Here is a 19882-nt window from a genome sequence, read left to right as displayed (position 1 = left end):
CCTTAATTTTAATTAAACTTCTTCATTTTTTCCCTACCTGCATTCTGACTGTACTCAAGGGGATTGGTCGTATTTTACAGATATTTATATACTATTTTTATATGTTTGGCTTTTAATTTATGTATTTATTTTGGCTGCGCTGGGTCTTGGCTGATGTGCTGGCCTTTCTCTAGCTGCAGCAAGTGGGAACTACTCTTAAGTTGTGGTGCAGCGTTCCCACTGAGGTGGACTCTCTGGTTGGAGAGCACAGACTCTAGGGCACGGAGAGTTATGACATGCAGGCTCAGTGGTTACAGTTCCCAGGCTCTAGAGCACAGGCTCAATTGTTGCGGTGCATGGGCTTAGTTGCTCTGCAGCATATGGGGTCCTTCCAGATCGGGGATCAAACCCACATCTCCCTCATTGGCAGGCAGATTCTTTATCACTGAGTTACCATGGAAGCCCTATATATTTGACTTTGATCATGGATGCTATTTTCAAAATTAGATTTAAGTAAAACTAGAAATTCAGTTCCTGGCAGGTATCATGTCATTTATACATAGCCAACCTTTAGATTATTCAAGAACGGATTATGTGAACTGAGGCCGTGGCTGTGTTTGTCCTGATTCGGCCAGCTCCTGATACCTGTTCAGACTCTCCTTCAATGATCAGCCTCTACCCGAGCAAGGAAGTAGGTGGGGTTGAGGACCCAAAGTTCCCACAATGAGCTCAGGTGATACATTTGATGGACAAATAACTCACACAAGGCTTGAGCATTCCAAGTATAGTTTCATATTCTCCAACTTACTATGAATGGGTCATTTTCTTTTGCGGGGACCTATTTTCTTTTGCTGTTCTATATTATTCATGTAAAGGATCTATTTCCCTTCCTGACAGCGTTGACTACTGGGAACATAGATGAAAAGATTTTACCCCCTTCTTCAAATCTCTCTAGTCACAACAACCAACACCAATAGAATTATACATTTTCCAGGCCAACTGCGTGGCATACAATTAAGGAACTTCACAAGTACAAGCAGAACATTAAAGTCACAAGATACTCAGAGTTGATACAAGACACTCAGAGTTGATGTTGGGTAGGAAAGCTGCCTTTTCCCTTCAGTCAATCTAACTCCCCTTTTCCAACAACCCATGAACTCCCTAAGTACAAACTCTGTTACCCAAGCACATAATCCTGGTTTAAAATGCTTGAGAAAATAATATGAGGACATGTCCAGGCGAAATTTACTTCTAGCCTTAACATGTATTTCAGAAAAGTGAGGGGAAAATAAAAGAGGCTATGTTTGACGTTCAGTTTTGTTTGTAAGTTTCCTCTCACTGAACAGAAAAAAAAATAGGGAAAATGAAGAAAATAAAGTTCTTCATTAATGTGATACTTGATGCCTCCCTATAGAGCGTTCAGCCCCAGACATTCTGCTAATAGCTGTGTGTACAATTCATACTAGGGTAAATCTCAGACTGTGTGCTCCGTGATGACCTAGAGGGAGACCCAAGAGGAAGAGACATATGTATACATGTGGCTGACTCACCTGGTGGTACAGCAACTGACAACACTGTAAAGCAATTATACTCCAATAAATAAAAAAAAAAATTTTTTTTTAAGTTTGTATTTTAGTCTTAGCAGGAGAAGTTAAAGGAATACCAAACTCCTTCCTCACTGCAGATCTTTAAAGAACAGTCACATAGAAAATCTCAGGCACGAAACAGGATTGAGCCAGGGTTTTGATGTGTAACGTTGAAAAGACCGAAGGAAGCAGGAGAGAGGAACCCGATGAAGGGCAAGAGGAAGGCTGTTTGCACTCTGAGGGAGGGCCAGGTCGCGGGAGAACTCACACTGGGGAGAGGCCAGGGAAGATCTTGCGCAGGTTGGTGCCGATGTGCGCCAGCACCTCGCTCACGTCCTCGGGCGACGCCATCTTCATGGAGATGCTGCACTTCTCAGTTTCCACAAGCATCTGCAACGAGCGGGTGGGACACTGCTTAAGGAGGAGGCCAGTCCCTTAAATTTATTTACTTTAAATAGTGTAAACTATATACAGTAGCCACCCCCCTTATTCTTGGGGAAACGTTCCAAGGCCCCAGTGGAAGCCTGAAAGCAGGCAGTACTGAAGCCTATATATATGCTATATTTTTTCCTATATATACATGCCCATAATAGAGTTTAATTTATAAATCAGGTGCACTAAGAGATTGACAATAACTAATAATAAAACAATTATAACCATCAGTTCAATTCAATTCAGTCACTCAGTCGTGTCCGACTCTTTGCGACCCCATGAATCACACAGACTATAACAAAAGTTATGTGAATGTGGTCTCTCTCAAGACATCTTATTGTACAAATTTAATGCCTTTTCCATCTTTTTTTTTAATTGAAGCATAGCTGAAGTACAAATTTAATGCCTTTTCCATCTTTTTTTTAATTGAAGCATAGCTGAAGTACAAATTTAATGCCTTTTCCATCTTTTTTTTAATTGAAGCATAGTTGAAGTACAAATTTAATGCCTTTTCCATCTTTTTTTTTAATTGAAGCATAGTTGAAGTACAATATTATATGTTATGGGTATATAAGATAGTGATTCACAACTTTTAATGTTTATACTCCGTTTATAGTTATAATAAAATATTGGCTATATTCTCTTGCGCTGCACAATATATCTACCTAATATTTGTCCCTTTTAGTCCTCTCCCCATATACCATGCCTCCTCCTTCCCTCTCCTTCCCACTAGTAACCATTAATTTCTCCTCCAGATCTGAGTCTGCTTTTTTGTTATATTTACTAGTTTGCTGTAATTTTGAGATTCTACACCTAAGTGATACCACACAGTGTTTGTCCTTCTTATTTTACTTAGTATGATCCCTCCAAGTCCGTCCACGTTGCTGCGGATGGCAAGGTTCCCTTCTTTTTTATGACTGAGTAGTAGTGTATTACTGCGTGCTTGTGCACGTGTGTGTACACATCACATCTCTGCTATCCTTTCAACCTGTTGGTAGAAACTTAGGTTGCTTCTATTCCTTGGCAATTGTAAATAATGCTGCTATGAACACTGGGGTGCATGGATCTTTCCTAATTATTGTTTCGGTTTTTTAGGATATATACCTAGAAGTGAAATTCCTGGATCCTATGGTAGTTCTACTTTTAGTTTTTTGAGGAACCACCGTATTGCACCAATTCACATTCCCACTGATCATGTCTGAGGGGTCTCTTTTCTCCACCTCCTCGCCAGTATTTGTTATTTGTATTCTTTCTGATGACAATCCTTTTGACAAGTGTGAGGTGGTATCCGTTGTAGTGTTGATTTGCATCCCTCTGATGACAGCAATGTTTTGCATCTTTTTATGTGCCTTTTGCCCATCTGCATTTCCTCTTTGGAAAAACGCCTATTCACTTCTGCCCAATTTTTAGTGAGATTGTTTTTTTGATGTTGAGCTGTACGAGCTGTTTATATATGTTCAATATTTACCTCTTATCAGTCATATCATTTGCAAATATTTTCTCTCATTCATTAGATTCTCTTTTTTTTGTCAGTGGTTTCCTTTAAAGCCTTTTCCATCTTCATTAAGCAGTCATCACACTCTGTGGCTATAACTTTGGCAATTTGAGATACAACAGCAAAATAGCACAAATTTCTTTTTCTTGCCTCACAATTTCACAGATAAAAGATCCATCCTTACCACGGATCTAAGCATCCTCAGCATATAATTTTTTTCTTTCCTTATTAAGTCAAGAACTTTCACCTTTTCATTTAAAGGGAGCACTCTGGCTTCTCTTTGGCACATCCAAATTGCCAATATTATGACGCTTATGCTTCAGGGCCATTATAAAATAAGGGTTACTTGAACACAAGCACTGAAATACTGTGACAGCTGGTCTGATAACCTAGCTGGCAACCATGTGACTAATGTGTGACAAACACTGAATGAAGAGATGATTCAAGTCCTGGATGGGATGAGGCAGGGCAGTGCAAGATTTCATACATGCTTGAACAGCATGTATGTAAGACTACTCAGAACAGCATGAAATGTAAGATTTATGAATTATTTCCAGATTTTTCCATTTTTCCAACCATGGTCAACCATGGATAACTGAAACTACAGAAACTGAAACTTTGCATAACAGGATACTTCTGTGTTAATGCTGATATATACTAATCGAATACCAGATTTTAAGAAGCAATTTCTTAAAATAATGCTCTTAATTTTAAGACTCGACAAACTGTCTGGGTAGAGTGGTTGTCAGAAATATCCAGAAACTGAAGCAAGTGTCTCTAAGGGCCAAACTGCAGATTCAAACAGATCCCCTCAATGATGGAGAGTGAATATCCACATTTGTGGGTGACTTCTCCTTTTACCAAGATTTTACCTTGACTTACAAATTACAAAGTCTGTTATATCCCTACCATCTAGTGTAAGTAAGAATACCTCCTTCGGTGAATACCAGAGGACAAGCTGGTAGTTCCATTTTTCGAAAACATGCTTTAAAAACAAGACATCATGAGATATTTAAGTAAAAGGGTAAAATCTTTTCCCTGATAACAAAAGAAAAATCAAGTGTTATAAAAGCTTCAACTTTTCTGAGAGAGGATATTTGGAAAGGATTATACAGAGGGAACAGGTTAATAAAATTCATGCTAGGTGAAGACTCATTTCTATAATTATCTGCTGGAGATGTCCAAAACTTATACCAAAATGCTAAACTGAGTTCATATAGCTAGGCTTACAAATAAGAATAAAACAACCTGATAGAAAGGGTAGGTCACAAGAGAGACATTAGACTGACTAGAAACACATTCCAAATAAAAAGTTGTTCAAGTCACTTCTTTTGAAAGGAAAAAAGATACCATTATCTTGGATCTCAAAAATATTAATATAAAATGCAATCCCTTTGATGATCACTGCATCAAAATATCCTTGTATATCTACTCCCTGTTGCTACTTAATTTGTACAAAAATATGATGGGGAAACTCTACCCTTAATATGCAACTAAACAACTGGATTTAAAAGAAGCTTTTAGATTCACTGTGTGTGTGTGGTTGTATGTGCAGCTCGGTCCTATCCAACTCTACAACCCCATGGACTGTAGCCCACCAGGCTCCTCTGCCCATGGAATTTAGGTTGTCTTAAAATTAGCTTCCTGGCGGCTGAGTGGTAAAGAATGATCTCCAGTCCAGGAAGATCCCCTGGAAAAGGAAATGACAATCCACTCCAGTATTTCTGACCTGGAAAACCCCATGGACAGAGGAGCCTGGCGGGCTACAGTCCACGGGGTTGCAAAGATTTGGATACAACTTAGCAACTGAACAAAAACAAAAAAATCAGCTGAATTTTAAAAAATAATCTGTATTTCAAAGTGCTTATATTAAAAGAAAAAGCAATCCAATTTATTTGTCAAAATGAAATAAAAAAGACTTAAGTAATTTAAGTCCTTAAATGCTACTTTTTCATAAGTACCCTTAGAGGAATCTGTTAACAAGTATTTAATCCATACCAACTTTGTAACGGTTAGTTGGCTCCCTGAATAGAAAATACTTTTTAATCCCAATTTTCACTACAGCACTGCATTTGAAATTCTCTAGACAAAGACTTCATTGGTCTTGTAGAAGTTGGTCCAAGAGATATTTATCCCAAAAAAGGCAGCAAGCATTCTTGTACATGGAGGTAGTTACTTACATGACACTTCAGTGATATGTCTTGAGTAAGGCTAAAGCTGCTGATGTTTCATACACACCTATCTGGGCATACGTATGTTTTAAAAAGCCAGATACTTTGTGATGCAACCTCCTTGTCTATGTTCCACACCCCACCCTAACCTTCCCACAACAGGTAATTATATTTTTCACTATAATGTACTACTTCTTTCATCACATCTAGTGCATCTATTCAGTTCACAGTTTGGGTGTGGATAATTAGTAACTAGCTTATTCTAATTCCACTTAATCTTAACACCTAATCATCCTTAATTGTACAAGATTGAATAGAATGACAGGGAAGGAAAAAAGGTGACAGGTGGGAAGAATTGAGGCCTTTGAATTCAACCTCACATAAAAGTCATCCAGCCTTGCATAATATGTCACCACCTTTGCATAATGTAAAGATGACAACAAAGTGATAGAGGTGAGACCAACACAGTAAATCATTTCATCAGAAAAAAGAACTCCCTCTCAAATATCCCTCGCCCTCCTACTTCAGTTGAGGCTAAAACAGAATGTTTGAAACAATTACTGCTTAGACACCTAGCAGAATATATTCCCTGAGTCCAATGAACATTTAAAATAATAGTCAGCACTATGAACACTAGTATCCTATTAATATTTAAGACTCAAGTTTCTAACCCCACTCCGCCTCTTGCTTAGAACCACCTGAGTAATCTTTAAGAAAAATGTTCTTACTAAAGCCCAGCCAACAGATCTGTGAAGCGTTTTTCTTGCAACGGAAATAGCCATAGGTGGTTTATCAAAATCATTCTATGACACAGCAAACAACCTTATAATGAAAAAAAAGAAAAAAAATTAGCAGCTATTTCAGTTGTATAAAAAATGGTCCAAGAATGCTAGAACTATGAAACTGTACGACCACTGATCTCCAGTTATCGACCATGACAGCAAGAAGCTTGAACCCCAGAAAGTGCTATGGCAAGGATAAGGATAAGTCGCTTCAGTCGTGTCCAACTCTGTGCCACCCCATAGATGGCAGCCCACCAGGCTCCCCCTTCCCGGGATTCTCCAGGCAAGAGCCCTGGAGTGAGTTGCCATTTCCTTCTCCAATGCATGAAAGTGAAACGTGAAAGTGAAGTCGCTCAGTTGTGTCCGACTCTTGGCGACCCCATGGACTGCAGCCTACCAGGCTCCTCCATCCATGGGATTCTCCAGGCAAGAGTACTGGAGTGGGGACTTCTAAAATAAGATGACGCTCTCCCACATTTTCACAAGAAGGAAGAAAAGAATAGTAAAAGTCACATTTCACAAACTCAGCACCAAGTTCACCCACTCTCACTAATATACCATGAAATGCATATGTCTCCTTGAATCTTACCAGAATTTACTATAATTAAATGATAAAATTGCAGTGACAGAAAAGTTAATAAATCCCAGAAAACACTAAAAAAAATGTTCTGTTCAAGGGTAGTCAGGCAGATGCCATCATTCTTATGATTTCACATCAGAAAAAAAAAAATCCAGCAACATCAACGGTCCTGAGGTAACACGGGTTATTCATTGTCAACCTCAGACATATGGAATCCTAACTGTCGTGAGTGAATATGTGTGAGAGTGTGTGTATGTGGCAGAGGAGGGAGTAGGGCTGCTGGAGGTACATCTTTTTCATTTTTATACAAATTTTAAAGGTTACACTCCACTTATAGTTACTGGAAAATATGGGCTATATTCCCTGTGCTGTACAACACATCCTTGTAGCCTGTCTTACACCCAATAGCTGAGGCATCGGTATTTTTAAAAAGCACCACAGGCAATTTTAAAACATCAAATTTTGAATCCCACTAAATGACTCATATTGCCAGTGTCTGGATTGCTGGCTCCTTTGTGAAAACAGTCCCACTGTTTCACTATATAGTGATTTTATTTTCAAGGTCCACACCATGCATACAGTCACTGAAGTGACATTGTAGAGCTGCTGTTGTGGTACTTACAGTGACAGAACAGCTCCATGGGACTGAGGCAGATTGCCTTAACCCTCATTCCTCTGAATGCTGGACATACTGAAGGCACAGCACCGTAAGTGTGGTAAGATCAGTTTCAGCAGCCACATGCAAAAATTGGTCTTGCTGTATTAACATCCTTTCTTATAATTAAATAGCACAGTCTAATCATATTCTGAATATAACCTTGGCATTGACATTTCAATACCACCCTTCTGTTCCCATCACAACCCCAAAATCATAAACACAAACATTCCTGAATTAAGACCATCAGGAAGGCCCTGGTTATGTCATCATTCATGAGTGATCACTCCTGCATATGTTTGCCCATTTGGGCAAACATATGGAGCTATAATTTTCCTTCCAAACTCCAGTTCCTGGAGAATGATAAACAGATAGGATAAAACATTGCTTTAAGATGAACTATGGAAATGTTCCAAGGATTTGTATGCAATCTCAATCAACATAAAGTGACAATTTCTTTTAGGAACGTTATCAACAAACTACACACACACACATTTTCTTTAGAGTTTTTTTTTTTTTAAATTAAATAGAAGGAAATAAAAACATCAGAGTAAGAATCAATGGAATATAAAACAATCAATGAAGTCAATAGAGAAAAGTGAATACAACCAAAAAGCAAGTTCCTTGAGAAGATCAAAAGAGTTGATAAACCTCTAACCAGATTGATATGGAAAAGAAAAGAGAGAAGAACCAAATCATCAACATCACGAAAGACAATCTACAGATAATTAAATGCTAACAAGTGGATACTATGAACAACTTTATATCAGTAAATTTGACAAAGATATATAAGACTTGTATACTGAAAGCTACAACAAAATACTACCAAGATAAATTTTAAAAGACCTAACACCTTTGGGAAATAATTTTCTTGGATCAGAGATTCCATTTTATTAAGACATCAGTTCTCTCCAAACTGATTTATAGATACAATATAATCCCAATCAAAATCTCAGCAGGCCTTTTTGTAGAGAAACTGAGCTGAGTCTAAAATTCATATGGAATGCAAAGAACATAGAATCACTAAAACAACTTTGAAAAAGAACAAAATTGGAGGACTAACACTATCTGATTTCGATTCTTGCTATAACAGCCACAGTAATCAAGACAATGCAAGATCAACATAAGGACAATACACGATCATACAAATAGACCAGACGGACAGGATGAAAGGGACCAAGGAGACCAGAAAAAGAGCAACATTTATGTGTGCAGTTGATCTTCAACAAAAGTCAAAGTTCAGTGGGGAAATGACAGTTTCAAACAGACATTACTGGAACAAGTAGAAATATATATATTAAAAAGTTGATCCACATATTGCTTTATATACAGAAATTATTAATATTTCAAAATGGATCACAGACCTAAATGTATAACTTAGAGCTATAAAACACCTGAGAAGATATGGAGCATCTGTGACCTTAAGTTAATCAAGAATTTATTCAATATGATGTCAGCATGATCCATGAAAGAAAACAGACAAACTGAACTTCATCAAAATTTTTAAATTCCGCTCTTTGGAAAGCACTGTAAAGAAAATGAAAAAACCAGCCACAGACCAAGAGAAAATATGTACAAATCATATATCTGATAAAGGATTTGTATCCAAAATATACAAAGAACCAGTAAAAGAACAAGAACTTAATTTTTAAAATGGCAAAAGATTTGAACCAACACTTGAACAAAGATACATGACAGCAAATAAACAGATAAGACGTTCAATATCTTTAGTCACTAGGAAAATACAAATTTTAAAAACTACAAATTTATTAAAATGGCTAAAATTTAAAGCACTGATCATACCAGTATTATGGAGGATATGAAGGAACTGGAACTCTTACACAGTGCTGGTGGTGATGTAAAATGGTACAACCACTTTGGAAAACAGTTTGAAGTGAAGTGAAACCGCTCAGTCGTGTCCGACTCTTTGTGACCCCATGAACAGTAGCCTGCAGATAACAGACACCTACCATACAATTCAGCCATTCCACTCCTAGATATTTACCCACATGAACTAAAAGCCAATGTCCAATCAATGATTTGTAAATAAATGCCCACTGCACCTTTGCTTGTCAGCCAAAAGCTAAAACAACCCAAATGTCCATCAAGGGATGATAAACTGTGATACAGTCATACAATGGAACACTACTCAGCAATAAAAAGGAACGAACTATTGAGATATGCAACAAAATCAATCATTCTCCAAATAAATACACTGGCTAAAAGGAAGCACACACACTATGATTCTACTCAGATAAAATTTCAGAAATTAGTGGCTGAGAGCAGATGCCTATAGGTGATTACAGATGAGGAGGGGCAAGAGGAAATGTTTACTAAGATGCGTGAGAGTGATGCATGGGAGTGATGAATATGTTCAGTATCTTGACTGTAGTAATTGTTTCATGGCTCCACATGTCACGGCTTATCAAGCTGCACACTTTAGTTGACTGCATATTACAGTTCAATAAAGTTGTCCTTTAAAATCTATATTTTATTAATATCAAAAAATTCTCTTAATCACTCTATTCCCAGAAAGATCTTACATAGTATTGTAGAATAGCTATGAAATTTTAGTGCTAAAACTTGTACATTTCTAAGGAACAGTACTCTCACATCTACATTGCCAGGTAACACAAGAGCTCATTAGGTCTTTCCATACTAAGGAGAACAAACTGCTTCCTTTATCACGAACTCCTGACCCCTGCCCACCCAGCCCCTGTTCAGTCTCTCATTCAAAACTCCATTTTCCCTTATCTTGTTTTTCCACATTATCTCAAGAAACTTTCATTAGTGAACCAAACAGAAGGTATTATCTGGTTTCAGAAACTCAAGAAAGGTTCTGACCTTGGAATAATGACAAACAGGTTGTTCATACCCACCTGAGCCGGCTTGCTGCAGATGACACCGTGAATCTCCAAGTAGCTGAAGGTTACCTCGAGCTGCAATTGAGGGAGGGGGAGGAAAGACAGACCTGTAATAAGGGTGTTAAAACCTATAATTCAAAGGAAAAATGCTACAATTAGAAATAGTCCAAGTGCAAACAAAATATTGGACATCTTCTGAAGGTAGGCTGATTTAATATCTCCATTCATTCAATATGACATGACCTTTGACCTATCATATTTCAAAAAAAGCATTAGTAACTTTCCTAAAGGGCCAAAAGGAAATGCCAAGTCTGACTTTTTAAAATTTCATCCAAGGACAAACCCCATGGAAAGTTTCTGTACTTCTACTCCATTATTTATTTACTGAGGAATGACTGTATGAAGGGAGCCATCTAAATAGACTTTTTTCTCTTATTTCAGAGGTTGCTTCAGCAAATCAGATCAGGATATAGACACTGGTTTTCATCCTGTGTCTTTTGGTTTTCCCTTCTTTCTAAACCCTTACCCCTTTGGGTTACATTCTGACCACTTACTGGAGTCATCATTCTTTCCACTGTCTTTCATTAAAGTGCCTATTTTAAATGGATTTAGGAAAACACAGTATTTAGGAATTTTAATCTGTGCTCCGATGAAACACAGTTATTAATAAATAAAAGTCTTCTGTCCCTGTATATGCATAAATTATTATTTATTTCCTTTCTATTTTAATAGCACATGCTCCTTCCTCGCTTCTCCTATAATCAGCATTTCTTTTTCTTCAAAATATCTCCAGTCTCTCACTCTCTGCCTGTTTTTCCTGGAAAACGGCCACTAATCTTTCTCCCAGTTTTTCAGTGTTTCATCTGAGTACAGCAAACAGTCACAGAACCGAGGACTAAAGACAATGGGCAGAACTGAGCTGGATAAGTTTATTTCTCTCTCTTGGTTTAAAACCAGAAAAGTAATGGGGAAAGAACCCATCTAGAGCCAAATCCATAGGACCCATAGCTCTGCCTGCTGGTGCTATGCTGTACCTTTATACGTTTGGTAGGATCAATTTTAGAACAGAGGACCCGTGAATCTCCAGTTAAATGCTTTGAAGTATGAAGATGAGGGCTGGAAGTAGAAAGATAAATTCATTGCTTCATCATTCACATCATTGAGCCAACAGATAGTTACAGAAGGCCTACTATGTGCCAAGATGGGCAAGAGAAATGACACATTTATCTCGTCCTCCCAGAGTTAAATGCAGTCTTGGAGGCACCTCTTAAACATTCAATTAGAGTGGATGTCTTCTTCCCTATTGTTATCAAGATCAATACTTGGTGAGGTTTGAAAACTCATTTAAAGCAGGAATTCGTTTCTAAATAAAGTGTATCTCTACCTTCCCGTTTATTTCAAATTAAATCTTATAAACATATTTTTATTTGCCAGCCTTGGACATAGTGCCAAAGTTTCTTCTTTGAGTTAAGCCCCTTGGTTGGCCCTTCAAAGGCATTTCCTTTGTGGGCCACACTCATAACTGCAGAGCACCCAACTTTGAATGTAAGCTCTTTAAAATGGAGTGAGAACTTGAAGACACTGGGAAAGCAATATGAGGGTATAAGTTCTCTATGTTGTTATATTCCCCATGCCCCTGGCTTTTAACAGATGCCTGGTCCTTAACATGACAGTAATATTTTAAGTGAATTACTTGATCAACATTCAATACTTCATAGATGCTCTCTCTTTTTACAGCCTATTTCATTGATAATGTGAAATATATATTTCTTTAATTTAAAACTGTAATTGTAACTGCTGTGAATAGGTTTGGAAACAAACCACTGACTCTTAGTGGGCATCTCATTCAACTGGTGGGGACAGGTGTCTGGGAGGACCTGCACTCTCTTACAACCTAGCAGCTACAAAGATGCAGCTGGCAGCAGTCAGCATCACCGGGGCTGGCATGGGCAGCTGTGGTCAGTCTGGCTGGGAGAGGTCAGCTGGAGGTCAGTTAAGATGCTTCTCCTGCCCCTCAGGGCTGTCCCTGGAATAAGCCAAGTGCCAGGGAGCCAGGAAAGCACTGAGACATTCCAGCTAGGCCCTAAAGAATGACTTCAAGTGTGTCCAACAAAGAAAAACAGAAAAAGGAAATCCAGGCAGAAGAAAAAGAATCTGCAAAGGCACAGAAGGATTCAGAGAATGAGGGCAAGGCTGAAATGGGAAGCAGACTCTGCAGTTTTGGGGATGAGGAAGGGAGGACAGGCTGAGTCTGTTATTGATCATAACAATCAACGGTTATTGATCTTAACAATCAATGAATGGTGAGGAAGGGAGTCCCTGAGACACACTGACTGATGTTATAACCAGGTCCAAGGCATTCTCTCTAATCTCACCCACGGCTCTTTTTAATAGACCTGTGCTCTCAACCCCTGTCACTAACCCTCCCCTGACTTCAGGCCACCCTGAAGATAGCTTAAAGAACACCACTGAGCAGAAGCAGGCAGGGGGACTAGTGAGGAAGCAGAGACACAGGCGTGCTGCAGGAGACCTGGGGCATTTTTGAGAGAGCCACAGACACTCGGAATCGGTTAGGTATGAAGAAGGAATGGGCCCAGGCTATCAACAGCTCCTCGCTCCTCCAGGAACTCCCACTATTCTGGACGCAGTGACCTGTGTCATGACTGCCCATCTTTCTGGCCAGTTTCCCTTCCTCCACAGCCTCCTCCTCAGTCCTGGGCCCACAACCCAGCTCCCCAGATGCACTGTGCTCTTGTCAACTAGTAAACCTCTGACCAGTGGGAGACCCCTTCCACTGCCTGGTTGACATGGGGTCATCTTCCAACCCAGCTTTCCTGCGGACCCTCCCCTGACAATAACCCACTCCCCATCCCCCTAAGCAGAGTTGGGGCCTTCTGGGGGGAATGGCAAAGTTCTATTTCTTCATCTGCATGTGGCTGCAGAGGTCTCTGCTCGGTGATTAATCACAGAGTTGCACGTTTCTATTTTGTACATTTGACTGCGTATGAGGTACATTTTACTATAAAAAGAGAAAAGAAAATGTTTAATTAATCAGCCCCAAAGAAAAGAGAAGAAGCCTGTGTGAAAACCAGAGGCGGTTGTACACTACTGTTCTGAATATAATTATTTCCCCAGAAAAATGAATGTCATTGACACTGGCTCTGCTTCTTAACCAAGGTATGCTGTGACACATGAAAACCAGCCTTCTCTCCAGGGCAGCCTACCCGCGGGTCATTCTGAGAGAAGGTCTGCCTTTCTTTCTTTGTGATGCTGACAATATCAGAAATCAGAACCAATGTCCAAACTGCCCTAGCCAGGCCGGTGTGAATGTTATATATATCATGGAATGAAAGTGGCCATTTGCTCAAGAGCAGAGCAAGGAGGGGGCAACAGAAGGGAGACACGTGACTCTTCAAGAGGTGATAACATTTTTAATTAGGGTAAACATATCATTCAGGAGCCTTCCAGTCAATAGACTGCTTGACTATTTTCCTTCCTTAATTAATTTTTCACCAGTACAATAATGGTTAACTCACTTCCTTATAGCCTGCCTTCAGGTACTTTAGCATACAGGTAATTTAGTCCAAAATCATTTACAGAATAACTGATTTCACTTATAACACATTATAAACATAAAGCCTCACTCTGTATTATCAAAAGGGGTGGGATAATATAAAGTCTCATTCCTTAGAGAAACTGTGTAAAATTTAACATTTGCATGATTAGAAAGAAAAAAGACATCAGGTAGCCACAGCCTTTGATTAGCAAACTCTGGGTTGGCACCTTCTCAAAATTCAGTGAAAATCATGCAAATCATTAGTCAGTCCTACAAGGTCCACTTCATGACAGCACCGTGTCCAGCACATAAGAAAGTATTCACAAGACAGTGGCTAAATATTGAATTTTAAGAAGAAAGGACTAGAAACATGATGCAACCCAAACATCATACTTCAATGAGGCTGAAAGCATCTTCCAACCCTTCCCCATCTTCCTGGGTTTGTTGGCAAGTGAGGCAAGTTCAGCTCAGTAGAAAGGTGAAAAGAGGAGGCTACTACTACTACTAAGTTGCTTCAGTTGTGTCCGACTCTGTGCGACCCCATAGACGGAAGCCCACCAAGCTCTCCCGTCCCTGGGATTCTCCAGGCAAGAACACTGGAGTGGGTTGCCATTTCCTTCTCCATGCATGAAAGTGAAAAGTGAAAGTGAAGTCGCTCAGTCGTGTCCGACCCTCAGCGACCCCATGGACTTCAGCCTTCCAGGCTCCTCCATCCATGGGATTTTCCAGGCAAGAGTACTGGAGTGGGGTGGCATTGCCTTCTCCAGAAAAGAGGAGGCTAGTGAGTCTAAATCTCTTCCAATTCATTACTTGCAAATACTCAGATAAGCCAGCTCTGTAGTTTTTGAGCTCTTTTCTAATAGCTACAAGTACTTTTCTAATAGTACAAGGCTACTGTGAGAATTGAGTGAGATAATGTACTTAAAATATACTTGATAGATAACTAACTAAATTCTGGTGATAACAAGGTACTTTTAGGGATGTAAAGCCCCTGCTCCCATGCTTTGATGAGAACCATTTATCTGTCACTAACTGGTGTAAGCCTGACCTCAGGCAAGCCACTGTCCCTCCCTGTGCCTCAGTTTCCTCATCTATAAGACAAGAAGAATAATGAGACCTACCACATGGCTTTCATAACTTATTTTTAGGGAGATCATCTTATTTACTAAAACAATATTCAATAAATGTAGCTATCATTATCTTTTTAGGGGGAAAAAAAATCCCAATTTCTTGTTACCATTCAGTTCATATCCTATAAAACACGCCAAAACCCTTCTGTGACTATAAAGGAAATAAAAGAAGCGATTGTGGTGCCTAATTCACCAGTTATCAGTTCAAATGTTAATTTGCACCCTATGATGAAGGACATCTTATGGAAGATGTTAGTCTTTTTTAAGGAACCAGTGGTATCATGTTATTTTCTAGAGGCAACACCTTGAAAACTATATTTTTACTTATTTTTTAGAGGCCACATCAGAGTCCTCCACCATGGAGGAGGACTGAATGGCTACATTTCCGGTCATATACTCTTTATGAGTTAGGATGGTTATTCCCCACCTGTCAAAGCCTTAGAAAATTGCGCCATTATTAGACCCAAGGAAATAAGAACCAGACTTGAAGAAAGTATAAACCCTGCCCCAGTTGAGAGGAAAATCATTGAAATTCACCAGCCCTGAGGATACAGAGCATGAAATGCTTTGCTGCTTTTCTTGGATGCTCTACACAGGGGGACAAAGGAGATATGCAGGCGCTTTCTGGGGAGAAGGAAGGAAAATAAGGTTGTGCAAAGAGAACTCTGGACATACTGGCCTAAATCATAAGTCTACGCAACTGAGAAGCCAGTGTGTGTTGTGTTGGGCTGTGTACGTGTGTTGGAAGGAGGAAACTCATCGACACTCACCTTGGTGGGGATTCGTGCTGTGACGAGGAAGGCACGGCATGACGTGAGCACCTGTAAGATAGAAGTGACAGCATCAGTATCAATACCAGAAAGTGGGCTGGTGGGCTTTGGTGTGACCCACAGACCATTAGATACTGGGCTCCTGAGGCTTCACGAAAGACTAAGTGAGCTGGAACAGATTATTGACCTTGTAGGAGTATTAACTTTACCCTAAGAATCACTGGATGAAGGGCTGTATTGAACAGATCACCTGCCAAATCTCAAGACGAGCAACCAGTCAGCAGCCCAAAAGAGCCACAGATTACTCCAGTTGAGGAAGCAAGACAGGGCTCAGAGATACTAAAATATAGATGTCATGCATAGGAGGAGCCCCACTATCTCAACAGCAAACTTAATGAAAAAGCCAAGTACTCATTCATGCTTTCCAAAATACAACTGCCACCCGAGGTTGCCCACTTGCTTTCTGTTCTCTGTCCACTAGCTGATAACATTTACATAACGCACAGGCAGCAAAACAGGCTATTGTCCCAAGAAGTCAACCCTGACTCCTTTTCTGCTATGCCTGTCTCAGTCCTAGAGAGCACATTTATGGAAGTTTCCATTCCAATTCTCAGCTAAGAACATACAGATAGCCAATGGGGTCCCGTATACCTATAGGCCCCTCTTGCCCAGCAGGGGCCCTAGAGAATACTAAGGCTGGGAATAGTCTGAACTCCTAGTTCACACCTGGGGCAGAGCTCCCTGGCCACCCACCACTTTTAGTATCCAAATGTGCTGCTCTGCAACCCAGAGGTCCAGGCAGGCCTGGGGGTGTCTTTGCAAGAAAGAAAGCAAGCGGATCCCAACACTTCTCAAGTTCTGATGGGAGACCTGTCTTTGATTTTCCAAAGAACTCCCCTGTCCCGAAGTTGATATTTAGTGACTAACACACATGTGCTAGTCTAAGAACGCTAGATTTGGACAAAACTGGCTTCCCTGTCGGCTCAGATGGTAAAGAATCTTCCTGCATTGTGGGAGACCTGGGTTTGATCCCTCGGTTGGGAAAATACTCTGGAGAAGGGAATGGCAATCCACTCCAGTATTCTTGCCTGAAGAATTTCACGGACAGTAGAGCCTGGTGGGCTACAGTTCATGGGGTTGCAAAGGGTCAGATGCAACTGAGCAACCACACTTAGAAACCATAAGTCAGGGAACCTGAGGACCAAGTTGTTACAGGATTTATCTAGATTCGAGCCAAGGCTTATCCTGTTCATCCACACACAGAAGGTGAATCCATGGGTATGCCTGTGGGCTGCTCTGTGCCTCTCTCTAGTCTCCCAACTCCAACAGAAACGGTATATTTTCTAGAAAACTGCTTTGAATAATCATAGGTCACCATTATGGGGAGTAACTCAAGTCAGGACCCTCTGTGAGAAAGATGACAAAGGGACACAGCCCGATAGTGGCTGAGACAGTCTGATAATGAGCACGGGGAAGGCAGAGGGGGAGGGACAGGGCACACTGCAAGACTTTCCACCCAAATGTCTTCAATCACACATCTTCACAGGGTTCTTGTCTACCTGGGGTAATTTTTGCCATTTGACTTTAGAGGGGATGTGCTCTAAAAGACCTTTAATCAGTGACTTCTAAAAGTGGAGGCAACAAAAGATATCTGTATCTGAATATTCCAGAGGCTGTGAACCACAGTTCTTTTCCCAAAGAAAAGATCCTTTCTTTTAACTAAGGCCCGAGAAAACAAGCAATAGAAAGGGGAGAGGTGTGTAACAAGTGGGACCAGATGAGTGAGCAGAGGTCAAAGGTAGCCCAGGAGTAGCAGGACTGGATACGTAACTTCAGGGCCCTTGTTCAAAATTACGAAGAATTTTAAGACAGGGACAGAAAGCACTAACCCCAGCACAGGGCCCCCCTGAGAAGGATGCCTTGTGCAACTGTACAGGTCACGTGCTCAGGAAGATAGCCCTGAGTCATTGCAACTATATACAAGCATTCCCTATGTGCCATAAATGAGCAAACATCCTTGGATACGTTAATACATTTAATCCTCTCAACGACTATATTCTTTGTCACTATTTCCCCCATTTTTCAGACAAACAAACTGAGACTCTGATGTATCCAAGGGCAAAAATAGGATTCCTACCTAACTTTGTCAGTCAGCTCACCTATGTTCTTCACCACTAGGCTACCTTTACACATTCCAACCCAATCATGCCTTTGGGTACTCTAGACCCTGGCAATTTACTCAGATTTGAGGTAGAAAGGTACAGCCCAGCGGGCGGCCTGTGACTGGGAGGAGACTCTCAAAGCTCCCAGCTCAAACACTATCTTCCTCAAAGTTCCAAGTTTAAAGGAATTCTCTTTTCAAATCCAAGAATGACCTGGAGAGCTACATTTTTTCAGTCATCCACACTGGCATCACTACCCAGGGGGGAAGCAGGAAGAAGAGTTTGGCTGCCTTAGGGAAAGGGCAAGAGGCAGTTTTGTTGACTGAGACACACAGGGTTCCGTGGTGAACATCTGACAGTTGGAAGAAGCTGGGACAGTAATAGAAAGGGAGATAAAAGGCGCCAGAGACAGGCATAGTCAGTGTAGTCACTCGCTTAGGTCGAACAAACAGGTTACCTGTGCTAAATTGCAAGATCAGGACTCAGCTTTAAAGGATGAAAATTTACCTTCTGTGAACTAAGACCCTACCCCACGGTTCATCTTTTTTCATTGAAATTCAGTTGATTTACAAGATTGTGTTAGTTTCAGGTACATAGCACAGTGACTCAGAATTTTTGCAGATTCTACTCCATTATAGACCATCACAGAATAGTGAGTACAACTCCCTGTACTCTACAGCATATCCTTGTTGCTTATTTATTTTACATACTGTAGTTTGTATATGCTAATCCCATACCCCTAGTTTGTCCCTCCCTTCTCCCCTCTCCCCATTGGTAACCACAAATTTGCATTCTGCATCTGTGAATTTGTTTCTGTTTTGCATATAATGTCATTTATATAATTTTTTAGATTCCATATCTAAGTGGTATCATTTTTCTGTCTTATTTCACTAAGCATAATATGCCAAAGCCTTTGACTGTGTGGATCACAAGAAATTGTAGAAAATTCTTCAGGAGATGGGAATACCAGACCACCTGACCTGCCTCCTAAGAAATCTGTATGCAGGTCAAGAAGCAACAGTTAGAACTGGACGTCGAACAACAGACTGGTTCCAAATTGGGAAAGGAGTACGTCAAGGCTGTATATTGTTACCCTGCTTACTTAATTTATATGCAGAGTACATAATGAGAAATGCAGGACTGGATGAAGCACCAACTGGAATCAAGATTGCCGAGAGAAATATCAATAGCCTCAGATATGCAGATAATACCACACTTATGGCAGAAAGTGAAAAACTAAAGAGCCTCTTGATGAAAGTGAAAGAGGAGAGTGAAAAACTTGGCTTAAAGCTCAACATTCAGAAAACGAAGATCATGGCATCAGTTCCCATCACTTCATGGCAAATAGATGGGGAAACAAAGGAAACAGTGACAGACTTTATTTTGGAGGGCTCCAAAATCACTGCAGATCGTGACTGCAGCCATGAAATTAAAAGACACTTGCTTCTTGGAAGAAAAGTATGACCAACCTAGACAGCATATTAAAAAACAGAGAGATTACTTTGCCAACAAAGGTCTGTCTAGTCAAAGATATGGTTTTTCCAGTAGTCATGTATGGATGTGAGAGTTGGACTATAAACAAAGCTGAGCACCAAAGAATTGATGCTTTTGAACTGTGGTGTTGAAGAAGACTGTTGAGAGTCCCTTGGACAGCAAGGGGATCCAGCCAGTCCATCCTAAAGAAAATCAGTCCTGAATATTCATTGGAAGGACTGATGCT

The 19882-nt window shown here is 40.2% G+C and overlaps 1 protein-coding gene across 1 annotated transcript in view; it reads right to left on the bottom strand.

Moving 5' to 3' along the window:
* CARMIL1 (capping protein regulator and myosin 1 linker 1) overlaps nt 1-19882 on the bottom strand; it is a 303970-nt gene that overhangs the window by 161031 nt on the left and 123057 nt on the right. Inside the window, 3 exon segments of the mRNA XM_070360729.1 lie at nt 1834-1955; nt 10560-10672; nt 16001-16051. Of these exon segments, the coding sequence (XP_070216830.1) occupies nt 1834-1955; nt 10560-10672; nt 16001-16040 (275 nt within the window). The 5' untranslated portion in view covers nt 16041-16051.

Source organism: Bos mutus, chromosome 23, assembly GCF_027580195.1.
Source record: "Bos mutus isolate GX-2022 chromosome 23, NWIPB_WYAK_1.1, whole genome shotgun sequence".
NCBI lineage: Eukaryota > Metazoa > Chordata > Mammalia > Artiodactyla > Bovidae > Bos > Bos mutus.
Note: the sequence above shows the minus strand (reverse complement) of the source record. Positions and strands in the feature narration are given on the sequence as shown.